This window comes from Gymnoscopelus braueri (genome assembly GCF_963280865.1).
Source record: "Gymnoscopelus braueri genome assembly, chromosome: 7".
In the NCBI taxonomy this organism is placed as follows: Eukaryota; Metazoa; Chordata; class Actinopteri; order Myctophiformes; family Myctophidae; genus Gymnoscopelus; species Gymnoscopelus braueri.
Window position 1 is genome coordinate 16,656,112 of NC_137608.1, and position 27,267 is coordinate 16,683,378.

Below are 27,267 nucleotides of genomic sequence, written 5' to 3' on the forward strand. Positions count from 1 at the left end.
CAAACTAGTGAAAATAGCAGATCTACAAGCTCCTAATGCGTCGCATTGCGGCTATTTTCACTACTTCTTTAAACATTTGTTTTCTAATTTATGGAATTTCTTTGATTTTGATTTTCAATATTTTGTGTAAGAAATTATTTTGAAAAAACATTGAATTTGTTTCTAATTTGTTTAATTTGTTATTTTTTTTCTATGGATTTTTTTGGGGAAATCTTTTGAAATAATAACAATTAAAAACGAAATGTATAGGAAATGTATATAATTTTTTTTTTTAAGGGATATTTATTTACTCGTGACCCATACAAAATGTGTCCGCGACCCACAAATGGGTCCCGACCCATTGTTTGGGAAACAGTCGTCTACCTTGGCTGAAAGGCCGCCCTCTAACGGTAGACCTTTGTACTGTTACTTGTTGTACGGCGATTTCACGCTGCACTTTGTAGCCACACGGGGGCGTTGTTGTATCACAATGTCTAGTGTAAAATCCGTGGGTCCAAAGTTCTACGGAGAGAAAGGGACGCAGAGACCGTCTCCTTCCCTCCCTGTCATTTAGTAGAAGTGATTCCTCTGCCATGGGTTTGCTCTCCTGACATGTACTTTTACCGAAGTTCTGATGGGTACTACGTGTCTTCGGGTAGGTCTACGACGTTCTTCTAAGTCCTTTTTTCCCTAAGTGATAACGTAACGTTACATACAGTTCTATGGAAATCTGGAATGAGTTTTTTCCCCCCCTGTTTGAATGTGTTTACAGATGTCGGTGCGGCGGAATCATCTATGAAGAGGAATTCGGCTGACGATATGCAGCAGTAACAAACTGGGGCAACGTTCAATTTCCCCCCCACATTTTGTTCATAGGTTTTTTTGTTGGTGTTTGTTACACGTCCTTGATTCGTTTGACGATCTTTAGTGCAACAGTGATGGCTTTTTTCGTGAACAAAAAGAAGAAATTTAAGTTCCAGACACAGTTGACTCTGGAGGAACTCACCGCGGTGCCTTTCGTCAACGGAGTTTTGTTCTGCAAGTTACGGCTGTTGGATGGCGACTTTGTTGCAACTTCCTCGAGGTATTTGAAACAAACACACATCCCCAATTAAATTAACAATGCACTGCGTTGTGTTATAATCAGTGGTGTAAATAAAAAGTTCTCACATTTCTTCTACTTGAGTAAAAGTATCAATACCCCAGTGTAGAAATACTCCTGAATTCAAAATGTAAGTTTGGGTAAAAGTATTGGCATCAAAATGTACTCGAAGTACCAAAAGTAAAAGTACCCATTATGCAGAATGTCCCAGAATGTTTTTCAAGTTTTCAAAAAAATCTTGAAGACGTAGTGTGAGCTTGTACATCGGCTATTTTCAAATGGCCGAAATGTATATAGGGCTGAAGTGGTTAATGTAGGTTTTGTAATAATAATCAAAATCTACAAAGTAACAACTCAAGTTTTCAAATAATTGTAGTGGAGTAAAAAGTACAATATTTTTTGCATCTGAGATGTACTGGAGTAGAAGTAAAATGACTGAACATGGAAAATAATCCAGTAAAGTAAAACAAATACCTCAAAACTGTACTTAAGTACAGTACTTGAGTAAATGTACTTGTTACTTTCCACCACTGCACAAATCACTTGAGTAAATGTACTTGTTACTTTCCACCACTGCACAAATCACTTGAGTAAATGTACTTGTTACTTTCCACCACTGCACAAATCACTTGAGTAAATGTACTTGTTACTTTCCACCACTGCACAAATCAACAATACTGCATTGTGTTATAATAACCTCACCAGATGTTTGTATTCTCTTTGACAGTCTGATGCACATCATTACAGTAATAGGCAATTTCTTAAACTGTACTGTACATACATTTGGAGCAAAACCTTCTAGTTTGGGTTTAATTCGTTTTTTATTATGATTTGAATGTAGCTATAGATGAGTAAAATGACTTGATCGAAATGTTGACCTGGTCTTAATTTGATTTCATGGCATTGTTCTATGAAGTGGCCTTATGACTCTTTGTTGGCACTAGCCTTGGATAAAGACTATCATATGTATTTGATCGATTTTGACATTTGCATATCTAAAGTAAAAGTCAGACTCGATAAAATACATCTATGATATCCAACCTTGATCCAAGGTTATGTTGGCACAGAGTTTAGGGTTCAGACAATATGCCACCTCCTTCGAAATCATATCACAACAATCAAAATAGTATTACTGTTCTCTTTACTCCACTTACAGACGGAATTGGTAAGTACAGCACTGTACAATGCAGCTATAATGTTATCTTGCTGAGACACCTAATAATTGCCATTTAGATTAGATAGATAAGTTAATGGGTCACAAAGAAGGCAGAGGTGGCCTGAAGTCTTCAGCTGCTTACTGTGCCCCTATAGCTTCTCATGCACGTCACATACACCCATTTCTCTTCCTAACTTCAACACAAGGTGCTTTTGTCTAGCTCTTGTCCCCTTTCTGTTGATCCCGAGGGTAGATTGTGATGGGAGTGAATTGTGTGCAAAACAATGTTATTTTGGTCACACAAGCAGACACTCCAGGATCTGTCATGGCTTGTTTGCACATGTGTGTTGGCTGTGGTCAGGTTCACGATGAGGCATGATCACTTGACAGGCATCATGGGAGCAACTGAGTGTCTCATGGCACTTCTGCACAACATGCTGTGGTGGTGGCACTGCCTCTCCCTCCGCCAATGTACAGTACAGTACCTCTCAGTGTTGCCAGATGGGAAATGTTGAATTATCATACCAGAGGCTTAAAATTATCGTATTTTTAAAGAAAACTATCGTACACAGCCAAAAAAGAGAAATCACACGTGTAAATATGTAACTTCACAAAAAAAATGCGTATTTAGTGTAAGAAACAACCTTATTTGAGACTCCTATGTGACAAAAACGCGTCACATATGCTGCTTAGAAGCAGGCAACTTCCTGGACCTTACGCAAATAAAAGCCTGAAACTGGACTGGAAAGATGCGACGGGTGTTTTTAATGCCTCTAAGTACAGATCTAGGGTCAGATTTACTGACTTCCTGACTTATTTTGAAAAGCCAAAACGGATCCCGAATCAGCAGCCAGGTAATTAAGTCAATTCACACACTTTTCTTGTGATACGGCGAAATTATCGTACATTTGGGCATTTTTGGAATTATTGATCGTACATCGTAGAGAGGGTAAAATGATCATACAAATACGATAATTATTGTACATCTCATCTGGCAACACTGGTACCTCTCTACAGTTTCTCTTCTCTCGCGACTCTGACACAGCCAGACAGACATGTCATGCAGCCTGACCTATATAGGCAAACCTCAAATTGTGAAGCAATCTGGGATGGTGTTTTGTAGGGCTAGGTGGCACTTAACTGCCAAGGGAATCATTGTCACCTTCTTCCAGAGGGAAGTGTCAGACTGATTGCAAAGAGGAGGTCAGGCAAGTGATCTTGTATTCTTCGCAAGAAAGTTCCGCAGGGTGTGTGACTTTTGTGTGCTGACCTCAAGAGGGAATGTAGTTTGAGAACAGCAAGGTGATATGTCTTTCTGTCTAAGAAAAATGACTGCATAGGCTTGTTTTTCATTCCTGCAGCTCTATTGCCACACCTAATTTGCCCTACATGTTCAAACAAGCCTCTTTATCTTTAACTGCCAAAATGCGAGCTAAAGAACCCCTATATACATGAGAGACTGTTCCTCTGGGCCCTTACCAAAAGGGAGATCTTCTTTGTGTGTGTACCCACTCTGGAGCAGAACAAATGACGCAGTCAACCTCCCTGAGCACACAAACGTGTCCCGAGACGGCATATGGCCTTTTGAAAGGGAGAGCAAACAAACTGGCATATCATGATGCAAATCCTAAAGTGTGATACTTGTCAGCGGATGTTTCTATTTTCTTTTTTGTTGTTGCCGGTCATCAGAGAGAAATACATGGACATTTAAAAGAATGCTGCCTCCCTCCTCTTCCTGTCCTCATTAAGAGGACCGTGATCACAGAGGCTTCCAACAAGCTGCTGCGAGTTCAAGTCCATCTCTGTGGCTGTTATATAACGGCTCAGATTCCTCTCGGCTGAGCTGCCATTTATGTCTCTCCCTCTGACTGTCTGTGTAGATGTACAAAACAAGGGGCTCCTCACACGAGGGACACGGAGACAGCACGAAGTGGTCCCTAACATTATGTCATAGTCCTGTAGTGAGGACGATACACAAACACCCTCTTTGTTTTGTCCGGTCTGTGCCTTGCCTTGTTGTGAGTTTGGAACAGTTGAGACTTAGACATAGAGTTGAACCAGCGGACCGTGCTCTTCAGGCCTGAAAACCCTGAGTCCCATTGGCTCTTAAGGCTGTGCGTAATCAGAACAGATCACATGCTGTAAATGTGACTGTTCCAACACTTTCTCTCCACCCATAAAAGCTCTGTAACTAAGGCTGGGTGTTGGGAAAACAATACCCATCAGCACAAAAAAATCCATTTTGGATCTGTATAGATGTTGACGCATCAGAAAGTAGCCAATCAAATCTCTTTATCTATTTAAACATGCCACCATATCCAAAATGTCTCCACAATTTTTAAGATTTGTTAAAGGTTTTCAAATGTTTTTGAAAATAGCTGATCTACAAGCTCACAACAACGCATCGACATGTGATGTGTTGTGAGCTTGTAGATTGGCTATCTCCAAATAGCCAAAGTATAAAATTGGACTTATGTGGTTAAATGAGAATTCCGGTTTTTGACTTGTTTAGGGTAATAATAATTTGAGAGAGGGTTGGGTACAAAATATTGTACTGTCTTGCACGATAGAAAAATCAGAACAGAACAATTAGATCTAGTAAACTATTTGGAAACAATCCAGCAATTCGAAGCCCTGGCGTTCAATATATTTTTCTTGTGTGAACTTTCAGTCGAATCACATTCACTGACTCACACCCAACATGTTTTCTTCTGCACTGAGCTAGTGGCCATAACTGTATACAGTACATGTACGCTACAGCTCCTATAGGGTTTTGGCAGGGGAAACTTAATTTGCAGTACTGCATGAGTCGTCTTATACTGTAGCTTTTTATCAGCCACTTTGCTTGTGTTTGAGTCTGGCTTTAACTAGCTTGAAGAGACTGCAGTGAGTAGACTTGGCTGTTTGATGTGGCAACGTGGCTTGATTGTATCCATTTCCTGCTCTGGATCAGATTTGGCCATGGTGATGTAGGCACAGACAGAACATGTTTCCACGTGAACGAGGGTTTGCACACACAGCTGGTCGGGCCATGAGTACAAAGTAAAGTAATTATTTCTGTCCAGAAATGCTATATGACCGTACTTGTCATTTAACCACAATAACCCTGGAGTCCCTATTTTGGGCAAACACATTTTCTTTTCTTTTCCTACCCAAAATCTTGACCCTTTTTTAAATGTTAAAACATATCAAATGGCAGATCTTCAAGCTAACAACACATTCCATCGTGATGCGTTGTGAGCTTGTAGATCGGCTATTTTCACGATTTGTCGCACAATGAAGTATATACGTGGTTTATATCCCTAAGAGAGAATATACGAAATGAAGGATTCAGTATTGTGCAACAAGGCTTTATGTTATCCGTTTATCAAATCAGTTTTTCATTTCATTTGTTTTCAGTTTTGCGCTATCAAGTATTTTGTAGGAGAAGGTATCACATTTTTCCAGTGGTGGAATCCATATCTTATTTTGGAAGGAATCTCTTTGAGTGTCGGGGGGTTTGAGACTTGGGAGGGTGAATGGAAGAGATGAGCTGTAGGCCGAGTGCAAAGGAAGGACTCCAGAGAGGTATGAAAAACGTGAGGTTGAAAGGGACCAGCGGCTTCTCGACAGCTGTTTCCTGTTTTCATCACACTTTTACAGACTTTTGTATTTGGCAAGAGGTGAGGTGCTTTGCCTATTAGAACTATAGTCAATGTCCAGGTAATCCAAAGGACTGTCCTGTTTAAACTAAGCGGGTTTCCTCTGAACAGAATTTCACATCATTTGGCGCAGCAGAAGTAGGAAAATCCCTAAAATCCAATTATTTCCCCCTTGTTTTATGAGGTTTCAACTCCTCAGATCAAGGGAAATGTCCTTGAGTCCTACAGCGTTTTCCTCAGATTGTTATCTTCCAAGGTGGCTGAAAGAAAATGTTAACAGTGGTACCTAGGTGAACCACAACAGTACAGTCCAGTGTTGCATATACAACCTCTAAGTTCATTTCAGGGGAATTTGTGAGCCACAGGCAAGTATCAAGGATTTTCCTACTTTTGGGTCATGTTACTAAAGTTAAGTTCTGGTTTCATTCTGACTGCATCAGAGTGCTGCAGCATGCTCAATAAATGAACTTGGATAGCTGCAAAGAGAGATGACAGCAGCTGCATAAACAGAGCAAAGGCTGAAGCCTTAGATTTATATACATTCGTAAAGTCCTCCTAATACATTGAGGAGGGCATTTATATTAAAAGGATTTGGCTGACGTTCTGATATAAACCAGTTCAAAATGAGTGAGAACTAGGTACGACGAGCATTCAACTCTTTAACAGGACAAATTGATGTTGTTGCATATTGGCAGCTTTCAGGAATCAAACCTGTGAGCTTCTTCAACCGTTCCAACGTGACATTATTGGCAAATCTAAACCCCGTTACTGCTACGTCACCCTGTTTGATGTTATAGCCCCCCAGCAGGATCTGGCTGCTTCCTCAGCATTTTGCTCCCAGGCTGTTTATCTCAGCCCCTCTTACCCTTTGACACGGTGACATGGGCAGGCCGCTGTTTGTCTTTCTGCTGTGTGTGTGTGTGTGTGGACCAGGCCCTGAGGAACCACCGAGGCAGGATGGGAGATAAGGACTTCGTGCTCGTGCATTGCTGACACAGTTAGTCATCACAAGCTGGGGTACCGTATGGGGGCGACAGCATAGGGACGTCACATTTGAGGCACTTAGCTGAAGCTAGTTTCAGAGTGACTTTCTGATGATATAATACGTTTTGAATTCCTAGACCAGTGGTTCTCAAAGTGGGATCCGGGGACCCCCAGGGGTCCTTGCGGGGCGGGGGCGTTCCAGGGGGTCCCCAGCTAAATTTGATTATAATCACAATGATTTTAACCACTTTATCCATCTATATGACCACTATATGACCACTGTTGTTGTGTTAATGTGAGTGCATTTTTATATAGTATTTTAATGCACCTGTGTATTTTTGTAATGTTTTATTGTTGTAACTGACTGCTGGTGTGCCAAAGACAAATTTCCATTTCATGTCAATTTAATGGACAATAAAGTTTCTTTATCTTTATTATGTTGGTTATTTAAAAAAGCAGATCTACAAGCTCACAGTGTGTCACTTCGTGCTGCGCTGCGAGCTTGTACATCTGCTATTTTTTCAAATGTTGAATAATTTAGATTTTTTTTTTCTGGGGGTCCCTGGCGCAAAACATTTTCAGAAGGGGGTCCGCGGCCATATACATATCAATTTGGGGGTCCTTGACATTAAAAGGTTTGAGAGCCACTGTCCTACCTAGACCACAAACTTTAGAACGAACCAATAGTCAGGAATGCAAGGGTCAGAGGCACTGTGACCTGACAATAGACTTAACTAAACAATTTGTTTGAACCTAGATTTATGATCACGTAAGATGTGCTCAAAGGAAAAAGATTAGAGCATATGGGAAGAATGGAGTTTTTATTTTATTTTAAGATTAAAACATATAATCACATTTTAGTAATATGTGCTTTCTTTGAATATGTTAATTATATCTTGTTGATTACAAAATTGATTGAAACGAACCTTTCCCAGTCCAGTCTGTGGGGAAACTGTAGTCTGTTCGTGGTATGTTATGGTCCGTGTTTCTGGTTTACTTTGGGATTCTTGACCCTGATGGTTTTTGGAGGTGAAACTGACAAATGATTGTCTTTCAACATTGCGTGACAGACTTTCTTTTTAGGTGTAAAGTCTTAAAATCGAAGTATTTTGTCACTGAAATAGGTGCATTCAGTAGGCGAATGCATGAAAAGAAAGGCACTGGACTATTTATATTTTTTTTAGGGGGGGTGGGGGGTGCGGTTAATGTTGATCATGTAGGCCTAGTTCTTGATTGAAGGCCTTACCAGGGTTGCCTCTTTGCAGGGTCAGAATCCCTCAGGTCTGTCTGGTCTCTCACTGTGGCCTGGAGTTACTGAGAATCCCTTTGGCAGTCCCTCAGAGTAGTCTTTTGATAGCTCTACAAAGGGGTTGTTGTTAAATGTTGCACCCCCTCACCTCCTCGTCTTGCTCAAATTCGGTGGTCTGACTCTCTCTGCTGCGTTCCTGGCTGAGAGTTGCCGGGGATTTTGAGGCGTGTGAGGTTGCCTTGGTTACTGAATAAAGCCATCTGGACTTTGGAATGTGGGCGAGGAACGCTCCTTGTTACTGACTAAAAGGAGGGCGTCGAAAGGCATGGAATTTCTGATAAGGTGTGTGTGTGTGTGTGTGTGTGTGTGTGTGTGTGACTGTGTGTGTGTGTGCTAAAGTGAAGCAAGTGCAGGAATTGTGCAGTTTAATGATTTTGCTACAAAATGTGATACTCAGCAAAAAGGATTGCTGGAATTTTCTTTACATTATGGACTACCATTACTGGCCATAAGACACATTTTGACTGCGGACAGATTTGTATATGAAACTATATTTTTAGAATATCAGGCGGGCATTTTTGACTGACAATACTTTGTCCATTGTATGAAATGGCTGTACATAAAACATCTGGCCACGTGTTTAGCAGCACATGGTGCAAGTGCAACTTATGAAAAGAGAACATTCAAGTAGCATCATGCCTTTTCTTTGACTCATAGTTCTTATTAAACATGCACAGCTCATATATTGCAATGACTATTAATACTGGTTCCCAAAAGGCCCAATGATGGAAAGAAAGGATGAAAGGGTTTATGGTGTTGGAGACATGCAGGACATAGTTAAGAGTTGGAATTGAAAGTTGTTGAATGGGGGAGGGGGCTGCTAGGATCAGGCAGCTGCACTAGCTTGCACTATGAGTGTGTATTTGTGCATTATGTAATTATTATTCATTAAAACATATTACAGTTACATACATCTAAGTAGCATCATTGCAAGTGCATATAAATGGTAATGCTAACCAGAATACATTACAAGCAATTATATTTAATGAAGTTTGATACCCTTTAAGTCCATTAAGAGCGGGAACGCATCTGTCATTTTAAGATTTATTTGGCTATTAAAAAATAGCAGATATACAAGCTCATAGCGCGGCACTCTGTGCTTATAGACAAATATTTTTTTTATCGTGGGAAATTTGTGCAAATCTTTGAATATATATATATATATATATATATATATATGTGTATACGAACATTTTTAACTCTGATCTGTGCTTCTGGGAGGTCGCTGGAACAACATATTTTGAGATGGGGGTCCGTGGCCAAACGCATATCATTTTGGGGGTCCTTGACATGGAAAGGTTGGAGCACCACTGATATAGCAACATACTGTTGGGATTTAGAAAACATGTTTAGATATGTATTTGGCCGCGGACCCCCATCTCAAAATGTTTTGTTCCAGGCCCCTCCCCAAAGATTTGAGTAACAAATGTTCGCTCTAAAAATCAAAGATTAGCACAAACTTTCAAGATTTTTCAAAAATTGCAGATCTACAAGCTCAAGCTATGAGCTACAATCTGCTATATACAATAGCAGATTGTATATATTCTACTTTTGAATAGCCAAAGAAATCTAAAGTGACACAGATGCGTTCCCGGTCTTAATGGGTGAAGAGCCACAGATGACGTAGGACATACTGACCATGATCTAGTGGAACTATGTTTGAGTCACTCCAGAAACATTTGACTGTGCAGATGGTCTACCACTCCCTCGCATGGTATGGGACAGGAATAAATGAAAGGGTGTTAGCTCCAAAATGAGATATCTGCCATGCAGAGGGGAAAGAGTGTCACCTACTCCTCCAAAATGATTGATTGCAGAAAATGCATTTTCGAAGGGTAGCAGCTAACTTTAGTTCTTAGTTGAAAAGTGAGGCTAAACCACATGAACCCCAGCAGCGTCTCCATTCCGGGCATGCCATGATGATAGAAGAACATTCAGCAAAAATGGGCGCATTCGGCAAAAATACCGTAGGAAAATGTTAAATGAAAATGCCAATGGCATATCTACAAGCTCACAACACGGCTATTTTCTCTGTTTCACGTACAGTAAATTATATAGTGTTATAGTGAGGTTAAACTGCCTGGATCCTCAGTAATGAGTGATGTGTCGGGTAAGAAACCTTTTCTGAAGGTGAATATCGTTGCTGTCTGGCAGAAACCTCTTATCTCCATATTTTAGAATGTTCTGTTTTTTCCCCCCGTAAATTCAAGCCCAACTTTACTACAGTTGCAGTGTCACAAAGCAAGTAGCAAAAATAGCTGATCTACCAGCTCAAAGTGCATGTTTTGAGCTTGTAGATCAGTTATTTTGATATTTTAAAAAGTAGCAGTTTTGTACATAGGAGGTTTCCCCCCGACAGCAAAGACATACTGTTTGGCACAGATCCTAACCATGGTTTGCAAACCATTGGTCTCAATACGCAGTCCCAGTGACAGTTTCCGTCTCCTGTGGTATACACCACCAGTGTCCAGTTTCAAATGACATTCCCTGTACATTTGTGAAACTGACAGTCATAGAGAACTTTGTTCAAATGGAGAACCAGATTGCATCAGAACGGAGCACTGTTACTGTTTTTGAAACCGGTGGTTGTGCACCGAAACCTTTCGCCAGGTTATGGACCGTTACCTTTTTCCTGTGGCACGTTTGCAATGCAAACACTTTTTTTCTCTCGCTCTCACAGCCGTCAGCAAGGCATTGTGAACTAGCTCCTTCAACAAGTGTGCTGTCTGTGTATAGTTGTATTTATATTTAGTTTACCGGAGTCCCCCAGGGCTCTATACTAGGTTCCCTCCTATTTTGTCTCTAAATATCCTCGCAGAAAATAGGCGATTCTACAAGCTCACAACGCATCACGTTGCGACGCATTGTTAGCTTGTAGATCGCCTATCTTTGCCGAATGTCCTCGCTAGGGTGTTCAAGAGAAAAAATAAAAACAGTTATGGCACTGTGGCATGTATTATGTTGTCGCGAGTGGACAATATAATAGTTTAGTTAGTAGTTAGTTTAGTTATTTAGAGCACTGTTTCGGTATCAAAAGATTTTAAAACGTTTATCGCAAAGCTTGTAGATCTGCTATTTTCACTAGTTTCAAACATCTGATTTGTCTTTTGGGTCTTGAGCTAGAAAGTTTGTGAACAACTGATTTAGAGAGACTGTCACAGGAAAAGTCACATTTAATCCCTACAAAACTGAATCTCTCTTGTTGAGAGACGCAGATGCAGAATCTCGTCTGTGTCAACAGCCATGTTGATGGATACATTGCACTGTTTTTCTGGATTAAATGCTTAACATAAAAATGTTCTGCCTCCATTGATGAACTGAGTCAGCCTGGGACAAATTGATGATGGGACTATGACCCAGTGACGACATCTCTGAAATAATGTGTTGTCAACAGCAGTCTATTTTACAGTTCTTGAAGTGGTTAAGAATAGTACAAAAGTCAAGTAAGGAAAAATTAAATCCACATAGCTCCATGTTTGATGCAGTTGTAGACCACTGTCATTTAACATGTTATTGTAGCTGTATTAGCTAGATGTCATCATATTCCCTAGCTATTATCAGCATAATGTACAGTATATAGACCCAAGTCTAATTATGAAATTAGTCTCAAGAAAGCATGGAGTATGAAATGGAAAGGGTGCGTGAAGCATGAAATGTTATACCAAATCATATCTTAACTGGGGTCGATTTTGTTTACTGTTATTACAAATGTTTGTTGAGCAGAAACAAATCATCCTAATCATAGTTATTCATTGGGTAGTTACATGAATTTGAATAAAAGGAATACAACTTAATAAGTGTTAACATATACAGAAACAAACAGAATATGAAATAATTTGTCTATTCTGTATTGTGATGTTGGATATAAGCAGTTTTATATATGGCTCATTAGACCTTTTTCATGTTGATTATGAAATAAAACGTGCTTCTCGATTATTTGTTGGTTGGTTATTAGTTATAAATATCGATATATTTTTGAATATTTGCCCAGCCCTAACTCAGGACTTTACAGTTTGCGTGTCCAACCAAGGGATTGTGATTGTGATCTTTCTTTGTTTTTTTTTCTCTTCCCACCCACAGAGAGGCGGTTCAGGAGAACTGTGTCCGCTGGAGGAAACGGTTCACCTTTGTGTGCAAGATGAGCGCCAACCCTCACACTGGTGTCCTGGATCCCTCTGTCTGCAGGGTATCTGTCAGGAAGGTGAGACCTTCATTTCCCTTTTCTCTCCAGTCCCTTCCGCTCAGCATGTTGCTTCATTGAAACAGACATTAGGAATCCTTGAGTGTGCGACAGAGCAGGAAAGCACAAGATGGGATTGGGTTCTAATTGGGGCCGCGGGCAATTAACCGAAAGTACTGTATATCGAAGCATGGGCTCATGTGGGTTTTGAAGGGGTAGTGTTGACTGCTGCACTATGGGACACCGTGCACTAAAATCCAAGTTAATGAAGTCAACTTTCCCCAAGCAAGGTTAGTATCGCTACAGTCGCCTAATGAGAGGGCTGGATTTATGTGTCTGTAAACGCCACATTCCACTGTTTCCTGCATGTACCATCTTGTCTTCATTTTTTGGTCGAACTCACACGGCTATAGTATTATTACCCTAAAGCCAAAAGTTGCTACACAGGTCTGGATAGATTTCAAATGTATGAGAAATAAATTAGGTAATTCCCAGAAGACTGAAACTGAATATAAGGACCCTTTAGTGCATTTAGTGACTTACAGGACCATGAGTGCATACATCTTTTAGTATGGGTGGCCCCAGTGTGAACAGAACCCCTAACGCAGTGTTGGTGCTATACTTGACCCACTCAGCTATGCAGGGACCATAAGCGTGGTCATATCCCTGTAATTTGACCCCTGTAATTCTAAGCCTATGTAATTGGAGGGTGGATCAGTCACTGTGCTCCAGTTTCATCGTCTCTTTTCCTGTTTTCACTGCAGGAACTCAAAGGAGGGAAAACTTATACGAAGGTAAGAGCTCACTTCTCCCCCTGGAAACCTCGGACTGCATGTTCATAAACAGATAGAAACCGTTAAGGATGTACTTAAGTCTTGTTAACATAACATGTTAACATTAATGTCATGCCATCTAAATATTAGCGTTTTTCACCACGGTTTGGAAAATACATAATCATGTTGGCATCCATATAAATCCTAAAATTGGCCACCTCAACATTGATCTTCGTTGGGAATCTGCAAAACATCCTGCAGATGAATTCCCAGAAAGTGTGAGATTGTTTGTCAGATCTCATCTTGTGATGGATGGAGACACGATTAAGATCTCATGAAAATGAAGTTTTGTTGATCCGACTTACTAGGTTGTTGCTCCAACAGGAACCATTTCCTCTCTTTTCTCTCATTCTGGATTTAGATTTCCTTCAGCTAAATATACCACTGCTTTCCTCCTTGGAAGTTGGCTTCCTTAAGTACACACCTCTTTACACTGTAGTTTGGAAAGAGAAGGAAACCTGGAGAGAGGAGAATGAGAGCAGTCTCCTGTTGTGCAATTAGTAGGAAAAAGACTGCATTTGCAGTAGTGAGAAGTTCTGAGAACTTCACTTCTCAAGTGACTGGGGGCCACCATTTGTTTTTGTCAATGGGAAGGTTGTTATCAGATCCATTTCTGAATAGTGTAGCTGTGAATTACACACAATTGTTGGACAAAAGGTTTTAAAGAAAACAGTTCTTTATTTTTTTCATTACTCAATAGCAAATCTTAATAGAATTATTAGCATCCTGTTTCCTTCCTACACAGATAACACAATATTAAGTATTTATTTTTGCTTCTCTGCACTTCCTTCCCACCTGATGTGAATCTAGAAAGAAAGATAATAAACCCTTATACATTCGTGTAATGATATCTAGCTGTCTTTTGAAATATGAACAAATACAACAAAAATACCAGCAACTTTTTGGACTTTATAGCCCACTATAAAAGCCATGTTTGCCTATTACACTACGCAGTTGGACTTCAACTTATTTCCATCCCTGCTGAGGAATGAAACATTATTTTTGGGCTTGTTTCATACAGTAAACAAGTCTAGTCTAGGATGAGAAAAGATATGTAATTTTCTTGTGCTTTAAATGACAGGGCCTGACAGAAATGTCCCAATCTAAATACAAGGGCACCTGCCAAAAGAGGCTTTGAACCCCTGCATTAGCAGGTCTAGAATGACTCAAGTTAAGCCTAATTTATACTTCGTCGTATGACGGAAATAACAGATTTTCAAGTAAACGTCGTGATTCATTTCCGCTTGAAAATCAGTTATTTTCTAAGTATACGTTTAAAGCAGTGGTTCCCAAGTGGTGTGCTGACTGAGGCACGCTGGGTTTGCAGTGAGACAAATTGGGAGTTCGTGACAACTACACAACCCATTTTTATTGCAATATACATACAACTATACAAACAAATATGTATATATTTACTTACTATATCAGTACTTTGTTTTGTTTGTGCGCACTCATTTCCCAATACAGAGGCAAATAATGTATCCTCAAAAGTATTTTAACCAGTTTCAACCTTCCGTCCGTATTTTGGGCAGTCATTGTAGGTGAATAATACAAATATTATTTTACAAAAAAAGCAACAATAGCGATGTAACACATTGTGAGCTTGTAGATCTGCTACTTTCGCTGTGAATACAGGTGTGCTTTGAGATTTTGAGTTGCCCTTCCTGATTTGCCCATTGCAGAACATCTTTTGAAAACCACTGGTTTACAGTAAACTGCCCCTTTCTTCCACAGTTGGGCTTCACTGACCTCAACATGGCGGAGTTTGCTGGCTCTGGCTCCGCTGTACGCTGCTGCCTGCTGGAAGGCTATGACACAAAGAACACACGGCAGGACAACTCCATACTGAAGGCAAGGCTCTGTTTCTGTGGCAGGTTACCAGTACACAGTGGTGTAAAGTAACTAAGTGCATTTACTCAAGAACTGTACTTAAATACAATTTTGAGGTACTTTTACCTTACTGGAGTGCTTCCAATTTGAAAATAGCCGATCTACAAGCTCACAATGCGACGCATTGTGAGCTTGTAGATCTGCTATTTTCAACATTTGAAAACTTGACAACTTTGAAATGGGACATTCTGCATAATGAGCACTTTCTACTTTTGGTACTTTGAGTACATTTTGATGCCAATACTTTTGTACTTTTACTCAAGTAAACTTTGAATTCCGGACTTTTACTTGTAACAGAGTATATCCACACTGCAGTATTGATACTTTTACTGCCAGTACAGCCTGGAGGTTTTGCAACTCTGCCTCAAAAGAAAGATAAGAGCGATGCTCGTGAAAACAATGGCTAGCGCTGTTAAAAACATTGAATAAGCTGTCTTTATTATTATTATAGACTATGAACATGTTTTGACAGCAACTATTTTATATAGCTCAAGTTCTGTATGTTCATTGCGAACGCTTAAAGGGGCAGTGCATTGATTAGTTTTAAATAATAGCTAGGCCTATTGTTAGACCTCACTTTGAGTCAGATTAAATTAATTTAAGTGAGCTTAACCACTTAAAGTACAATACCAGCCTTTTTGACATATGGGTTTTTAGTCACTCTTACTTTAATAGGATTTAATTCCTCAAAACCGCTTTTTAAATGTATTTGTTCATTATTGAGATATATCACCATTTCGTGATTGTTATTGAAGTCTGAGGCCTCTCAAAACGTAACCACATGAATCCTAGCGTCCCTATTGTGGCCATGTCATAATAGGCAAACATTCTGTGGAAATAACACATCTACAAGCTTACAATGTGAAAGCAACATGAAAAAGCACTTTAGAAATCTTTCAGAACTGAATGGAAGAAGTATGTACTGTATGTCGTAAAAACTGAAATCTTGTCAAAAATAATTCCTGAAATTATGGTCTAATTTGTGCTTTACGATTCTTGAAGGTGATCATCGGGATGACCCTCCTGTCTGGAGATCCGTGTTTCAAAACGTGAGTTGTTTGGTCATGCATTCCCTTCCCTTAATTTAACAGGGTTCCCACGGTCATGAAATTCCTGGAAATATTTCGAAATTCAAAAAACTGTTTTCCAGGCCTGGAAAAGGTTTGGAATTAACTGAATGTTTTGGAAAACGTTTGGATATCATTTACTTGGTTTTTGGCTATTTGTTCATAATAAACATGTCCCAAAACATATCTAGCATTACGTGAAATACGTGTGGCCTAATGTATACAGGCGTCACGTGACAAAAATAATAGATCTACAAGCTAACAACACGGTGCACTGTGATACGTTGTTATACGTTGTCTGAAAATTCATTGTTAAAAAATTGTGGGAACCCTGATTTAATGTTTAGATTTGATATTATTATAAGCCTTTTTTTTCTTTCAACTGCACAAATTAGCATTTTCCATACCACATCAGATCAGACCCATCTTTTTGATAACCTCATTTCAATGTCCTTGTTCATTTAGTGATCTGAGTTGTTTTGTTGTTGTTGTTGTTTTGCAGACCCCCTAGCACAGCCAAGTTCATCTCATTCCCCGGCAAAGACCACACCCTGCAGCTGGACTGTAAGGGGGAGGGGACAGGAGAGCCGGGCCCTGCTGGAGGGGTCTCTCTGGGAAAGGGCGCCAAGCCCAGACCCTCCATCATCAGCTCGGGTATGGCTTTGCAAACCAGTTAGTTTAGCGCAGAAATATATCAAAAGTGGGGTCTGTCTCGTAGTAAAGGTGTGTGATTATCAAATGACTTTTTGGCCACCAGGTCTTCCGGAAGAATCTGAGGTGAACCAGTGCAGTGCAGGAGATGTCTTCCAATCGGGCCACTCTCGTAACTCCAGCTATGCCAGCCAGCACAGCAGAATATCAGGTAGAAACCACATTAATGAGTCTTTCTCTACTTGTATGTCTGCCTTTTCTTCTTTTTCTAGTACAATTTCCAGATGAAGAAGTTTCAGAATTTGATATTGTGATTGCTGGTATTGGCATTAATTACCGTACTAAATGGTAAATTAAAAAGAAATTCATCATGTTCTATGGAAACCTTAAATAGCTTAGAAACTGGAGTTACGGTAACAGTTGCTTCTCCACAACTTGTCTTGGACTTTGACAATCATATAAACCTTAGAACAGCGTTATATATATGTCACCTGAAACCCCTGTGCCCCTTTTAAACTTTTGTACTGGTTTGTTAACCTATAAATCTTGGTTTTTATTATTTTATTCCCTATGGCCTCTGGTACAAAAGGCCTTAGCCCTGTGACATCCAGCTGTCTTTCTTTTCTTTTTTGGCTGGGTGGAGCCTAGCCCTACAAATGGGTCTGTCGGTGGGGCCATAGACATAATATATGTAGATGGTGCATTGGCAATTGGATCGTACATCTATGTCGAGACAATTTGCCATAACTTCACTGCAAGAAATATGTCTGAGTCATAAATACGTACCTGACTCATGCATGAAGTTGCAAAAATCACATTTTCAACTAAGACATTTGTGGTGTAGGTGTAGCAGAACTCTGTTGACCTCGTGTGTGTATTTCTGTGTCAAAGACTTGTATTGTGTGTGTGTGTATGTGTGCGCATGCTACTTTGTTGTTAAATATTACTGGGACCACTACAGACAATTGCAGATTAACAATTCATATCCAGCAATTCACATTATAGAGACACTATCACTTGCCGTTCCTGCCCACAAAACTGTATATATTGCTTTTGACTTGTTTTTAGTTGTGGCTCCTGCTGTTGCTAAGCTATTACTGAAAGCCCATTTGAAGCACAGTGCTACTACAGTATGTTGCGTAAAGATTTCAATATTTTCAATATTTTTCACATCTCAATTCTCGAAACACATACTGCTCTCTCAGCGATTTTTATGTGGGGCACCCATAGCAGAGTAGGTACCACATAGGCTCTAATGCCTGACAGTGAGTCCCTGGTTCGATTCCCGGGCTGGGACAGTCTCGATTGTCACTAACAATAAAGGCAGAAACGCCCATATTTTATATTCAGAGAATTTGTTCTGTTTTGCATCAAACTTTTTCTTCTTTTTTGTATTTTTGAGCGGTGCAACCGCTCCTATAAGGGTTTAGGACCAATCCGTGGTGAAAGTTTTTCTTTCCGTCGTGAAAATGTGTCTTTCGCTGTGACGCTATGCTGTGGAAAACACGGCCATAGGCTAAGCTTTGCAGGAGGTGCTGTGATTGGCTAGCGAGACACATGATGAAATTAACTTCGCAGACGCACTGTGATTGGCTAGCGAGACGCATGATGAAATTAATAATAATGTAAAAAATTTAAGAACGTCACTTCGCGGGACGTGCTGTGATTGGCTACCGAGATGCATGATGAAATTAATAACTCATAAATAGCACCGCTCACTTCACACTGGGTGTGATTTTTTTACTTCTGCTACTGCTAACCATAGATTTATAATTCTATGACTTCTGCACAACTACTGCCTACTATTGCTAGCTCTATAATAATGTAATGCTTTCCTTTTTTTGTGGGGGGTCAAACAATAATTCTAGGGTACAGCACGGAGCACTCCTGTTCTTCCAGTCTTTCTGACCTCACACATCGCAGGAACGCCTCCACAGGAAGCAGTGCTTCTGGGAGCCAGACTGTGATGGCTGACTCCCCCACAGAGGACCCCCCTCGTCCAGAAAGGCCTCCACGTCCCCCACGGCCTGTCTTACCCAACAGACTTTCCAGGTAAAGACCCCCAACTGAGCTTTAATTCGTGTTTCACAGTGTGCTAATATCAATGCTTTACAAGACACACACTTTTGGCAAAGTTTCACTGCATACCGTACCGGCTCGACTCAGGCAAAAGTAGTACCTAAGTACCTTGTACAGTGTCAGTACCAGGTACTTATTTGGTGAAAACACTGCAGGCATTAGATTGGTCAGTATAGACATCGTGTTCCCTATAACTGCATGGAAGCTCCCAAATGTTAACAAACTTTTAAACTAGCCATTGTAAATGTGAAAATTACAACTGCCATGTTTCTTGCCCTGTTTCTTGCCTATAATTTCAGAAACTGTTGGACTTTACCATCAATATTGCCATGACAGTGATGCGGTCAGCAAGCATTGCTGTTGTGCCAATAATGATGGTGAAGCACACACCCCCGAGTGTAATATTGCTATATGCTATTATAGTATAATAGCATGTAATAATTAATAGCGTATAATAATTATACAACAGCTACCATCAAAATAAAACATATTCATATTGTGGGGCAACTCACTCTCAAAAAGCAACCTTTTTGCGAGTGTTATCTCTGTTGTCTTGGAAATAGGCCTACATGGGGTAGGGACAGAGACAATTAGTCCCTGTTTACTCAGCCAGGCCAGACCCATTGAGATGGCTCTGTGCCAGCCAACTTTCCACAAACTGAATCAATACACATAGAGCAACAAAACTTCAGTGTTAGCTCAATCTGATTGTAACTAAGGTTTTTGCTAGAAATTCTTTAAAAAAACTACAAAAATGCAAACTGCTAGCATTAGCCGCCTAGCCTAGTTCAGCAGCGCTGTGTCACCACCACACCGTCTGACCGGCACAGCTGATGAGGATGTCAGAGATGGAGGAGCTTCTAGCACACAGTCAGAAACACTGGGGATTTTACGGTTCAAAGCAGCTCTATGTAATCTTTTAAAAACAATATAGCATATTATGTCCCACAAACTTATGTTACATGTTTAAGCAATAACAATCATCCTTCCATACATGTATAGACTCAGGGGGCGTCTTTTGTAGGTATTAAACCACTGTTTATACTTATTTATTTATAGAACATTATGTTTTGTAATCCTGATCCACTTGATGACAAGATGGTACAGTACAGATGGGAAAGGGAGGGCAGATTGGAGAAATGATATGCAACAGAATGTAGGTCTCCTTGCTGGAATTGAACAAGGGAAGTTGACACACCAACCGGTTGAGCCACCAGGCTGTCCTGGAGGTCTTATTTTGTTGGAAAATATCATCTTGGCTGGTAATTGCAGTGGATTGGAACATTTGCGATCTGCCATGCCACTGTACACACTACACAGAAAAGAAAATATGTCTTTCTTCTTCTGACTGTGAGATAATACTATTGTTTGTTTGCACAGAAATGTGTTTCTCAAGTTCAAAGAACATGCAATATACTGTAAATGGCCAAAACAAGACCATCAAAATGGATACAGGAACATTCTCAAAATTTCAGTCCAATAGAAATGATGCCTATATGTTTGTAAAATGCCTTTTCGTCAACTAATGGTTTTAACTGTTTTATGAATGTTGTAGAAACTGAGGTCCTCAGTGATAACCATGGTTGTGTTAGAATTTATTTATAAAGATATATATTTATTTTCAATTATTGTTCATTATGTCCCACTGCTTCTTCGGCATTGAAATCTATATAACATGATATCAGCTATTGGTGACATCACAATGATTAGTATGATGAATATGTATACACAATCATGAAATTTAGAACGCAGAGCTGAGTACAAGGACAGCAGTTGGAACATTACATTGCTGTCACTTATATAGTCTAAATCATTGTGTTTTAGGAGGAAGGAGGAATCAGTGGAGAGTCAGCCCTCTTGGGTGGATGACACTCGCATGGATGCCGATGATATTGTGGAGAAGATTGTTCAGAGCCAAAACTTTGCAGACATCAACAACACTGAAGGTACGTGAGCCCACATACAGGTAGTTAGGTACTTGTATAAACTTTGTCAATAATGTCTTGCCCTGTCATATTGTGCTGTATGCTGTGTAAGTTGTCAGTATGTCACTGCACCATCCCAAAGTCAAATTCCAAGATTTGTTGAATAATGTCATTTTGATCCGGACGTCCTCCCTTTGCTTTGCTTCTTTTTTTTCAGGGAGTGAGAATAGACCTCTGCCCTTTAGTGTTTCCTCTTTACTGACAAAATTAGGAAAGCTTAGAGGGAGACAGAATAGAGAAAGAGACAAAGGAGAGGGTTCAGGGAGGATCGTATCCTAGGCCAACAAGGGCATCTGTGTTATCCAAGGCAGGGCTACTGTATGTCAACCACTCTTGAGGGGCTGTATGTGGGCTACTGCTTCCCTATAGCTCTAGTTATGTGTCAGTCTTTGTAACCAGTATGTTAAGTGTTTCTAAATTTGTCTTTCACTTGTTCACAGACAGCAACCTTCGTCTGTTTGTTAGCAGGGACGGAACCACTGCACTTACTAGCGGCATCGCACTTGGAAACAGGTGATCATAGTCTCTTGTCTGTTCTCGTCTCTTTCTGTCTCTCCATGTCTCTCTTAATCTCACACATGCATGCACACACACATTACTGCTCCGTTACTGAATTGCTCATACACATTAATGTCTTCTTTACATCTATTTTTTATCCCCGATAGTAGTGGGGCTCTAAGCATGGCTGTCTGTCTGTCTGTCTGTCCAACACTTTACTCACAAACAACAGACGATGGCCTATACTGGGTTTGGTGATCCCGTGGCCTTTCCTCTTGTGCCACCATTAGGCCAGAATCTAATGGGCAGATTGCGATGAAACCATCTGAGCACATTCATGTTCCTTAGAAGATTAACCCTAACCATTTGATAAGCCTAATTGCCTTTCCTCTAGCGCCAACCTCACAGACAAAATATCAGCTTTGCACACAAGATATTTCTTATTTTATAGGTAGATTGCAGGATGGATCCTACTGGTTTTGGTGACCCCCAAGGTGGCCTTTCCTCTAGCGCCACCCTTTGGCCAAAACTTCCAGTTGTGTAAGAAGCAGCATGGCCTCCGGGGGCTGTTATCTGGGCTTTTAGACTCTTAAAGCAGGGGTCTTCAACAGGGGGCCCATGACTCCTAGGGGGTCCTCAGAATTACTACAGGGGGTCCGCCAAATGTTTGTGTGATGGGGAATATTAGCCGAAAATAGCAGATCTACAAGCTCACAACGCCTCGCGCTGTGAGGCGTTGTGAGCTAATAGATCTGCTATTTTCAGAGAGTTTGTGTAGAGGGAAAAAAGAGCTGACCGAGTACAGAGCCAATGGTCAAGTTGACTAAATATTTAGGGTTTATAAGGTTAACTATCTGAAAATACACATTGTCATGAATCCAACTATCTGTGAAATCTATGAAAAAGTTAAATCTGCAACACAGTTTTATACAATATGTAGTGGGGGTCCCTGCTTCATCTCTCTCTCAGCTAGGGGGTCCTTGGGCTGAAAAACGTTGAAGACCCGGTCTTAAAGTCTTGTTTTTTTTCTCATTCTTTCAGGGTGTCTGCTGGTGTGTATGAGCCTGTGGTGATAGAGAGCCATTAGGCCATACACCACCCGGAGTGCTCACGCAGCCTGTCTGTAGACTGTCTTGTCTTGTCTTCTGTCTCCACGGTTTTCCCGGAGCCCCAGCTGGACTGAGGCCATCATGAGAAGAGACTCCTCCCCTGGTTCTGGCCGGAACTCTCTCCACTCTGACTGCTTGTAAGCTGTCTTTTCACAGTTGCACTTTATGTGAAATATGTTGTACTACATTACATGTACTCTGTTCACCTGTGTCATAGTGTCCAATGGTAATTCAGAGCATCTGCGTACATGCAGAAGATTCCTAATGACTGCATTCATTGCGATTATGTGCGTCTGCCAAGGAGTAGTAAGTAGTAAGATCTTTGTCTTTTATGGGCTTTATTCTGCCTTAGAGTACAAACCTTTTCATTCAGCAATCAGTGAGATACAAACATTTTAGAAGTAGGCTAGAAGAAGTGCAACTGCAGTTAAGTACCACTGGTTTTGTAGTACTCTTGTTTTTAGTGGCTCTCAAATTGTCTGTGACAAGTTTGAGAAAGCTGCGCTGTGCCTGAATGGTCCTTCAGGCTCCTTCAGTTCATAACTGATGCCATTCCCTGTTGATTAGGGAACAGAGCATTATTCACTTAGTGCCTCTAAAGTTTATATGCGTGTGTTCCTCTTGAATGACCTTCATGCACCAGATTAACTGTGATCGAGTGCTATTCATGGTGATGAGAGAACATGTTGTTTCAGTTTTTTGTCTCAAGTCACAATTTAAATTAATACTCCTTGTCGCCACCTTGTGGAGCAATGGCCTGCGGTTTGGTATGCATCGTTCTTGGCCCTTTGGTGTTTACAGGACCACAGGATGTTTTCCTTCATTTAGACAGACCACTATTATTGTTTACACCTATCGTTAGATCAACAACCACCAAAGAGGCAGAAAGGGATGAATCTTTATTGATTTAAGTTTCTACACTGCTCAATGGTTCCAAACCTAAAACTCATGAAGGATTGTAAGGTCAACCAGCTGGCTGGTTTGTATTCTTTTTATGTTAGTGGAATATATTGAATTTTACTATCAAGATATTTGGAATCTGAACATTGCAAAATAACACCTTAAGTTATGTTATCTAATGTTGTCTTGAAACATTTAGTTTTCTGTGCACAAGTGAACAACATGTAGAGCTATTATTTTGATGATACTTGCACTTGTTTCAAGAATAGTATTGAAACAAGTTACTGTTATGTGGAACTAGAATGTATTGGGAAGGGGGGAGTGGAATGATCCCAGCCCACTAGCAGCTTTTTCACTTGTAAGGGAAATCTGTTCAACACTCAGTACTAGATTAACCACTTTCAACATGGCATCCCTATTTTGGGCATGTCATTATAGGCCATGCCACATGTTTTGAGCTTGTAGATTGGCAACATTTATTTTAATTTTCTAAAGACATTTTAAGGGTGTAGTCACAACGAACTTTGATTCTGCCTATGCGGGCGGATGCTGCAAATGCTTTTCAATGGGAACGGAGCGGTCTGTTGCCATTCAAGGATATCCATTGAATAGCATTGGCAGAATTAAAGTTCGGTGTGACCCCATCCTAAGTATAAAATATGGGTTAATTGGTTAAAGGACTAGCTAAGATGGACATTATTTTTGCCAAGAAGCTGCAACTAGTTTTTCACCACTTGTCTAAAAACTGTGGTGTGTGTGTGTGTGTGTGTGTGTGTGTGTGTGTGTGTGTGTGTGTGTGTGTGTGTGTGTGTGTGCTGTTTTTGGAACGGGGCTGAAAGCTTACATTGTCTACACATTCTCTATGCAGTTCTCTGTATATTCTGTGGGTAAGATGCAGCACATTGTGGAACGATTATCACTTGTTGACTTCACTACGCTCTTGTATTTTGTAAAATGTTTCTTTTATTAATCACATGGAGTTGGGTTAGTTCTTTTTCAATCTATCACTTGGATAAACCACTGATATAGTTGGGGGTCTGGTGTTCACCAGCTCTTAATAACTTTTAAAACGTTATTTATGTATTAGGTTTTTCTTTTATTCCTTTTTGTTTTAAGGGGGTTTTAAGCTATGCACACAACCCTACATCCTGCACAGAAATTAACATTTTCTATATTAATAAGTCTAATAATTCTATCCTAACAAAGTTTGCTTAATGTAAAATTAGAGCTAAATGACTTGTACGTGCTCTTTCTGTACAATGACCACTTAGTTGCTCTGAAATATTTTTTGCAATTCTCCAAAAATGTCTTCTGAACAATAAAGGAGTAAAATTAAATGTTTGTGGATCATGGTTTTTATTTTTGCTCATCCATATTCTGGTGCTTTTCCACTTAATGAGCAATTCCCAAACTTTTTTATAACTGAATGGTTAGGGCGCAAAATGCTTTCTTCAGCGTGTCCCCGTTTCGACTCCCAGCTGGCCAGACCGTTTGCTGTGTGTCATTCCCCTGCTCTCTGTAAGCCTTTCCTGTCTCTCTCACGGTCGCTTTCGAAATAAATAAATAAATAAAAGAAAACTGCTATATGTACAGTAAGTTCTTAAATGTCCATGTAAATGTAATTGTAATATGTACATTGACTGGAGAACACAGGCAACAGTGTAACATTCAACCTGCGTTACTATAGTTTTGAATCTGAAATGGCTATTAGTTTTAGTTTCTACTTTGTTTTTCAGTTTGGTTTAGTTATTAGGTTTAGTATAGAAGTACTTTTAGTTTTAGGAATTGACTTTTTATTATATTTTAGTATCGTTATTATAAATTTTAGTATAGTTTTAATTTAGTTTTAGTTTAAGGTACAGTGTTATGAGGGAAGCTGAGTTTTATATAAGCTGAAAGGGTATGGCATGACAGATATGATGGTGGGAAAATGAAAATGATTTTACATGCAATTCTATTTGGTTAAATTGAGTTAATTTTTACATCGTTTTTATTTAGTAATTGTTTTTTCTACTAGTGGTTTTTAGTTTCAGTTAATGAAATATATTTTTTTCTCTTTAGTTTTAATCTTAGTTTTTCTTAATAACCCTGCATTTGACAATTAAGTGTCTTTCATTGTCCTTTCAGGAAGCCAAACAATAAAACATAGTAGATAGATAATCTATCACGTGGTTGAGTATTTCAGAATTCTGGTTTCAGAGTGTAAATAAAGATTGTGTTGACTCAGCTGACTACTTGTGGTCATAGTCCATAATCATATATCCTTAGAAACCACACTGTCCTGAAACACCTGCCCCAGTTTCTCTGAGACCTCATTTATGATGCCGTGCTTTCACTACCACATCTCAAAGTGTGTCATCTCTCGAGCAGTGCCTCTTCCTCGTCGTCCTCCTTCCTGCCTTTCTCTCAGTAAAGAGATAGCAAAGCATACACCACACACTCTCCTCTGGAGCAATCTGAACTCCGCTGCTGGTCCGGAAGGGCCTCAGAGCGCAGGTGCCTGCCAAGCAGAAAGACGCAGAGAAAGTGGAAGTTGTAGACGTCATCTTTCTCTATAGTCATTCTTCCTTTTACAGCATTGGGGAAGTAAAGACATCGAAAGAGAGAGGGGATGTCTTGACATCGGCCATCGGCCGAAAGTTGACCAGGATGTTGCAATGAGGGATAACCCCATGAGATATACGTGCTCTGATTTGAGGCTGAGCCACCACATTGCCTTGCCATCTTAACCTCACTAACACAGTAGAAAAATGTTTAACTTTTCCTGACGTCTTCAATTTTACTCATGCTAAACGATTAAATGATTTTCAAGTGCGCAGATCAAAGATGAATCAACAAGGATGACAATGGTGTTTTTTTACCAAGGATGAAGTAGGCAGCAGCACTGAGGGAAAGCAGGATGAGGAAGATGGTGCCGGGACCGAGGTCACCCATCGCACAGGCGTTTGCGCACGCACAGGGGCTCTCCACCCAGACCTCCAGGGGCTCATCTGTCTTCAGGCTCAGGGTTTGAATGAAGGACACGGATGTATTTGGACTGCAGTGATAGTGCACCATGGTCAGTGGCCGGTCATCGTGAACTAGGGCTGAGAGAGGAGAGTCGTCATTAAGGCCTAGTATAGACTGTTAAGGTATGGTAGAGAATTAGCAATTCATGATGCCTGTATTAGTGAAGGTACATTTCCCCCTCTCCCTCTGTCTTCCCTTACACTCACTGTGACACCCACTTGACATTGCTTTGTGTCCACTGGAAACTTGAGGAGTATCCTCCCCTTTTCACACAGTTTCGTCTGTGGAATCAAAAGTGTCTCGAAGCAAAAATGGCATTCTGTACGTGGTGAAATCTCACCAATCAAGTCTGCAATGGAGTGAGTCAAGTGGCTGCTGCAGATTGACAGAAAGGACTAAATAACAGTGAGAGAAGGCAACATGCACAGGCAACAGTTAGGCTAAGTGGAATCACTAATGACCTGCCACACCAGCACAATGCCATGTAAAGTGAAAACAACTGTAGTTGCATTTGTAGCTTACCAAAATACGAGACAGACAACGTCATTGTACTGTCATTGTAGTGAAACTCATTCCCCTCATGCCTTCCATAGTCCATGTAGCGGCTAATGTATCTGTTGGCCCTATGAAACCTGTTCCAATAACGAAAGATGAAAGAAGAAATAAGATACAGTATTGTAGAATGGCCAGCAGATGGAGACAGTGTCATACGGTTTAAGATGAATATCAGGCTCCTTTTATTGCCACACAGGCAGGGTGGAGAAATATTTCAGTAGCATTTACAACCTACTATAAAGGGGTAAACCGAGAACTGAGAATTGGGCCTGTTCTTTCTAGAGATAACTGGTCCTGGGGTTTTGGGGAGAACTGGGCACTGTTTTGGGGGAGAACTGGA

The 27,267-nt window shown here is 40.3% G+C and overlaps 1 protein-coding gene across 1 annotated transcript; it reads left to right on the top strand.

Moving 5' to 3' along the window:
- The first annotated feature begins 505 nt into the window (after window positions 1-505).
- LOC308089577 (early estrogen-induced gene 1 protein-like) lies at window positions 506-24,904 on the top strand. The gene is made up of 12 exons (XM_080434382.1): window positions 506-634; window positions 752-1,063; window positions 12,252-12,372; window positions 13,116-13,145; window positions 14,919-15,035; window positions 16,077-16,123; window positions 16,644-16,795; window positions 16,899-17,003; window positions 18,661-18,844; window positions 20,696-20,817; window positions 21,297-21,369; window positions 22,396-24,904. Exons 2-12 carry the CDS (start codon window positions 918-920, stop codon window positions 22,439-22,441), a joined length of 1,143 nt encoding a protein of 380 aa, XP_080290508.1. The 5' UTR covers window positions 506-634; window positions 752-917; the 3' UTR covers window positions 22,442-24,904.
- The last annotated feature ends 2,363 nt before the right edge of the window (window positions 24,905-27,267 follow it).

Excerpts from the sequence above, each read along its gene's own strand:
- LOC308089577 (XM_080434382.1), top strand. The coding sequence starts at position 918 with ATGGCTTTTTTCGTGAACAAAAAGAAGAAATTTAAGTTCCAGACACAG. Across the intron at positions 13,146-14,918 it reads GAGGGAAAACTTATACGAAG|TTGGGCTTCACTGACCTCAA; the intron begins GTAAGAGCTCAC and ends TTTCTTCCACAG. Across the intron at positions 16,124-16,643 it reads GGAGATCCGTGTTTCAAAAC|ACCCCCTAGCACAGCCAAGT; the intron begins GTGAGTTGTTTG and ends GTTGTTTTGCAG.